The 5,112-nt window shown below is 41.8% G+C and overlaps 1 protein-coding gene across 1 annotated transcript; it reads left to right on the top strand.

Moving 5' to 3' along the window:
• The first annotated feature begins 464 nt into the window (after positions 1–464).
• Positions 465–3,565, top strand: LOC134529967 (uncharacterized PPE family protein PPE12-like). The gene is made up of 2 exons (XM_063364507.1): positions 465–538; positions 3,097–3,565. The coding sequence occupies exons 1-2, from the start codon at positions 465–467 to the stop codon at positions 3,563–3,565; spliced, it is 543 nt and encodes a 180-aa protein (XP_063220577.1).
• The last annotated feature ends 1,547 nt before the right edge of the window (positions 3,566–5,112 follow it).

Here is a 5,112-nt window from a genome sequence, read left to right on the forward strand (position 1 = left end):
GTCACTGAGCGGCGTGGCGGATGTCGGCCACCATCCTGTCTCTGAGTGGCGTGACGGATGTCTACCGCCATTCTGTCACTGAGCGGCGTGGCGGATGTCGGCCGCCATTCTGTCACTGAGCGACGTGACGGATGTCGGCCACCATCCTGTCTCTGAGTGGCGTGACGGATGTCTACCGCCATTCTGTCACTGAGCGATGTGACGGATGTCGGCCGCCATTCTGTCACTGAGCGGCGTGGCGGATGTCGGCCACCATCCTGTCTCTGAGTGGCGTGACGGATGTCTACCGCCATTCTGCCACTGAGCGGCGTGGCGGATGTCGGCCACCATCCTGTCTCTGAGTGGCGTGACAGTTGTGTACCGCCATTCTGTCACTGAGTGGCGTGGCGGATGTCGGCCGCCATTCTGTCACTGAGCGACATGACGGATGTCGGCCGCCATTCTGTCACTGAGCGACTTGACGGATGTCCGCCGTCATTCTGTCACTGAGCAGCGTGGCGGATGTCGGCCGTCTTCTGTCACGGAGCAGCGTGGGAAGGTCGGCCACGATTCTGTCACTGGGCGACGTGACGGATGTCGCCCGCCATTCTGTCACTGAGCGATGTTACGGATGTCGGCCGCCATTCTGTCACTGAGCGATGTTACGGATGTCGGCCGCCATTCTGTCACTGAGCGATGTGACGGATGTCGGCCGCCATTCTGTCACTGAGCGATGTGACGGATGTCGGCCGCCATTCTGTCACTGAGCGGCGTGGCGGATGTCGGCTGCATTCTGTCACTGAACGACTTGGGAGTTGTCGGTGTCCGCGGTTTTGTGCCACGTTCAGGAATAACGCAACACCTCACATTACCCAGTCCGAGTTGGGTATACGTAGGTGTACACGGGGAAACGTAAACGCCGAATTCAAATATATTTTAGTGCCTATTCGGACTTTACCAAACAAACTTGGATAATGCTAAGTTAACCCGTGTATACTTAGGTTAACTTCTTCTTCTAGCACTACCCGTAAGACATGTATTAAATACGTTATCCGAGATAATACTGAGTATTTCTTACGAAAATTAGCTCATTATTGTATATTTAAATCTATGTTTCATTCAAGAATTATTTTTTTGCATCATTAGAAAGATAACCGAATATTTAACAATTTCGTTTAATTTTTGTTTTATCATGGTTATAATGTGCGCAGTTAACACTGGAAAGCTATTTAGGGAACGGTTTACAAATAACTATACCTATTGGAGGTAATGTGATAACACAAAGCATAAATGCCCGGGTACGAATCCGAATCAAGGATTATTGGAAAACTGTTTAATGTGATACAGTTGTTTTGATATAAATGTACAAATTTGTAAATAACTGTTTCAGATACGTCACTCAGGTGTTGTCAAATGTTCCTTATAGCATGGTCTCTTTTGGTGGAGGTATGTCGGTAGTAGGCTCAGGTGACCAGGTATACAAGATTACTTTTTAACTGGTTGAAGCCCTTTTATTTTTCTTCAACTTATTATTGGGTATATGTCCAAAAATTAAGCGAAAGTGTAGTGTTTGCATTTTCCAAACAGTTTTATATGACTTAAGGGGGTGCCTCCCATTTCAGGTCGAGATTTTATATTTAGAGTAATTACAGATAAACTTGTAGACTTTTCCAATTGTTTAACTTTCAAGAAATGAAAAAAATATAAACAGTGCATACTTTTTGCATAATTAGGTGCCGAAGTTATATTTTTAAGGTTTTTAGGTTGTACAAATAAGGAGAATTTAATTTATTGCAGATCTGAAACTTTTTAGGTTTAACAGCAATGCCACTGGCTACTTCAAGAAATGGTTTGAATTTATTTCAGAAAATTTTAATTAATTTTACTTGGCATTTCAAAATTCTCAAATTTGTTTCGATTTTGACAGCCAAGAAACATTAAATGGTTTTTGTGATAGAAATGCAAACCATATCATGAAGTAGCCAGTGGAATTACAGTTAAACTTAAAAAGTTTCTGTTCTGCAATAAATTAAATTCTTCTTATTTGTACAATCCCGAAAAACGTAAAATAATGTAACTTTGGTAGCTAATTATGCAAAAAAGTATGCTTTATGTATATTTTTCATTTAGTGAAAGTTAAACAATTGAAAAAGTCTAAAAGTTGATCAGTGATTAATATAAATTAAAAATCATGACCTGAAATGGGAGGCACCCCCATAAGTTTTATGAAAATGACTGCATTAAATGACGGCGATTCTAGTTAATACTTACTTGCCATCATCAGATATTATCAAGCACCATTTCTGCACTGTTTTGAGCCTAAAAAATAACGTGATGTTAAGGTTTATGCCACAACATGCCGTCCCCTGACAATGCCAAACTCCACGGTAGTAATCTCTGTATGAGTACAAACATCAGTCAATCAAAACCATGAAATAATATGCAAATAATTTTTTTTTCATATTAAGTAGTGCTCTGTCCTGCATACTTATGCCAATAACTGATAAAGTCGTGTTACATTGTTATGTCTACATTATTCTCCAAATATATTTTATGCCTACATGCTCAAACATTTTTTTTTATTTTTACGGCCATGCTAGGTGGCATTTTCGTTATTTTTCTCTCCATGCATAGGCTTTTTAGTTTCTCAATAGTCTCTCGATTCGGGGAAATTTCTGTTTATAGGTAACTCGCACACAACATATTTCTTGGCCCATTTATTTTTCGAAAAACAATTCAATTATAATTTTCAAGTTATCTAGCTACATAAACCACGAAAGTATATACATACGTAATACTACAAACATCTGCCAAAAAAACAAAAAAACAATTGCAACAGCGTGGTCTCCCTTTGGAAAAGTTTTGTTTATGTTCACAATAATGGTGATAAATTCAAAATACAATACTGTTTTAAAGGTTATCGGAAAACAATTATTTTCGCTCGAATACAGAGCATACCTTTAAATCGCACGGGCTGGTGTATTATTTAGATGTTGATAACAGCTAGGGACTAACTTCAGGTAAGAGCCTCGAAGCCCATGTGTTGTGTCAGCTGCCTGCATGCAGCGAATTCACTCGCCCAAACAGTGCCGACAGCGGCTTCGCTCGCCCGAACAGTGCCGACAGCGGCTTCGCTCGTCTGAACAGTGCCGACAGCGGCTTCGCTCGCCAGAACAGTGCTGACAGCGGCTTCACTCGTCTGAACAGTGACGACAGCAGCTTCGCTCACCCGAACAGTGCCGACAGCGGCTTCACTCGTCTGAACAGTGCCGACAGCGGCTTCACTCGTCTGAACAGTGCCGAAAGCGGCTTCGCTCGCCAGAACAGTGACGACAGCGGCTTCACTCGTCTGAACAGTGCCGACAGCGGCTTCGCTCGCCAGAACAGTGCTGACAGCGGCTTCGCTCGCCAGAGCAGTGCTGACAGCGGCTTCACTCGTCTGAACAGTGCTGACAGCGGCTTCGCTCGTCTGAACAGTGCCGACAGCGGCTTCGCTCGCCCGAACAGTGCCGACAGCGGCTTCGCTCATCTGAACAGTGCCGACAGCGGCTTCACTCGTCTGAACAGTGCCGCGGAGTTTGCGTAATTATTATGTACGGACTAAAAATGTTTTTAGTACTTTTTTGAAAATTATATATGAAGCATGTGAAGGGTATGTGAAATATGTTCCCAGTAATTTTTCAGCTTTACAATCTATTGTAGTCAGTATATACCTATAACTGTATGTCAGTTACTTGATATCTGTGATTGTTCATATGTTTATAGTGTTTGAGCTAACGCATTTTCTCGTGTTTTCTGTGTGTTCTTTGACATTATAAATATTTTCTTTTAAATATAAGTAGTATGATTTCTGTTATTTTGGTTTTTCGAGATGTTTAAGACAAGTGTTGTTAAGTTTTTCTTTCAGGCAGCGTGTGTGAATTATTATTTTTACCTATTAGTTTTTTTACTTTTCGATATTCTGTAATCGTTCTTATTCTGTACACCCAATAACTACATTGGGCTTTAGGTTAGGATTAGGTTAGCACTAATCTTCGTGTTTACTTAATGATTATGAGACTTTTCGCTCATTACTGGGTGTCAAGAGCACAATCAACTTCACGGCAATGACAGCTGTGACATCCACTTACCTGAACCCAGGTAGAAGGTTTGTAAAGTCCCGTCCTCGTCCGCTTTTCGAACCCGGGACCCTTGACCCACCAGCCAGACACGCTAGCCACTAGACCACTTGGGCGGTCAGATTTACTTAAAGACATTACAAAAATTAACATATGTTCTCTTCTTAAGTGTCCAATTAACTAAAAATATTATTATTTTGAAGTGAAACTTCTTTGGGCTCGATGGGATTAAAATTTCAAGGCCGAATTTTAATGCAAAGTTTTCGTGGAATGAATTTTTACGTAATTTTTACATACCACTGACATCTGTTGTGACTAAAAAATGATGTAAGGATAAATTATATCGTACTGATATAATACCAAAATAATTTTCTTACGTATAATTGACGTAGAAATGATGTCATATTACACATTTAAAAACAAAGTTTTAAGTTTTCACTTCTGTTGACTGTCCCCATGACTGGCTATATTTTTTTTTGTTTAACATTCTACACAATTAGGGGTAATCTCTTCGAGCAGATGTGTAAAATGAGACGTTACGATTTTTTTCTAACCTAACTAAAACTAAGTGTATTTTGGAGGGGTCCGGGTTAGGGAGGGACCTAGGTGCGTCTCAGGCCGAAGCCTATACGCCTAGTCATGCTGGGATTAGCCATGCAGGGAGAGAGTCGCATGCATCATGTGCTAGGAGGGGATTGGCCAGTCATGGCAGCGATTGGCGCCATGACTAACTCCCCTCACTCTTAAATCTAGACTATAACTACAGATAGGTTGGGCCTAGGTAAAACCTGCATAGACACAGGGAAAACCCTGGGCACATTCACGCGGGATGCAATTTGGCATGCATTACGTGTAGGAATGTACAGGAGACAGATGATGGTCTGGATGAAGTGTTGGACAGAGTAGAAAAGAGTCTACCATGCGGGGGTTGGGCACTTGGACTCAAGCTCCGCTTTGTATTTTATTTGTATCTGGAATATTTGACCAGGGACGTCCCTGGTGGTGAGTGGTTACA

Source organism: Bacillus rossius, chromosome 2 (assembly GCF_032445375.1).
Source record: "Bacillus rossius redtenbacheri isolate Brsri chromosome 2, Brsri_v3, whole genome shotgun sequence".
NCBI lineage: Eukaryota > Metazoa > Arthropoda > Insecta > Phasmatodea > Bacillidae > Bacillus > Bacillus rossius.

Excerpts from the sequence above, each read along its gene's own strand:
- LOC134529967 (XM_063364507.1), top strand. The coding sequence starts at position 465 with ATGTCCGCCGTCATTCTGTCACTGAGCAGCGTGGCGGATGTCGGCCGT. Across the intron at positions 539-3,096 it reads TCACGGAGCAGCGTGGGAAG|TGCCGACAGCGGCTTCGCTC; the intron begins GTCGGCCACGAT and ends TCGCCCGAACAG.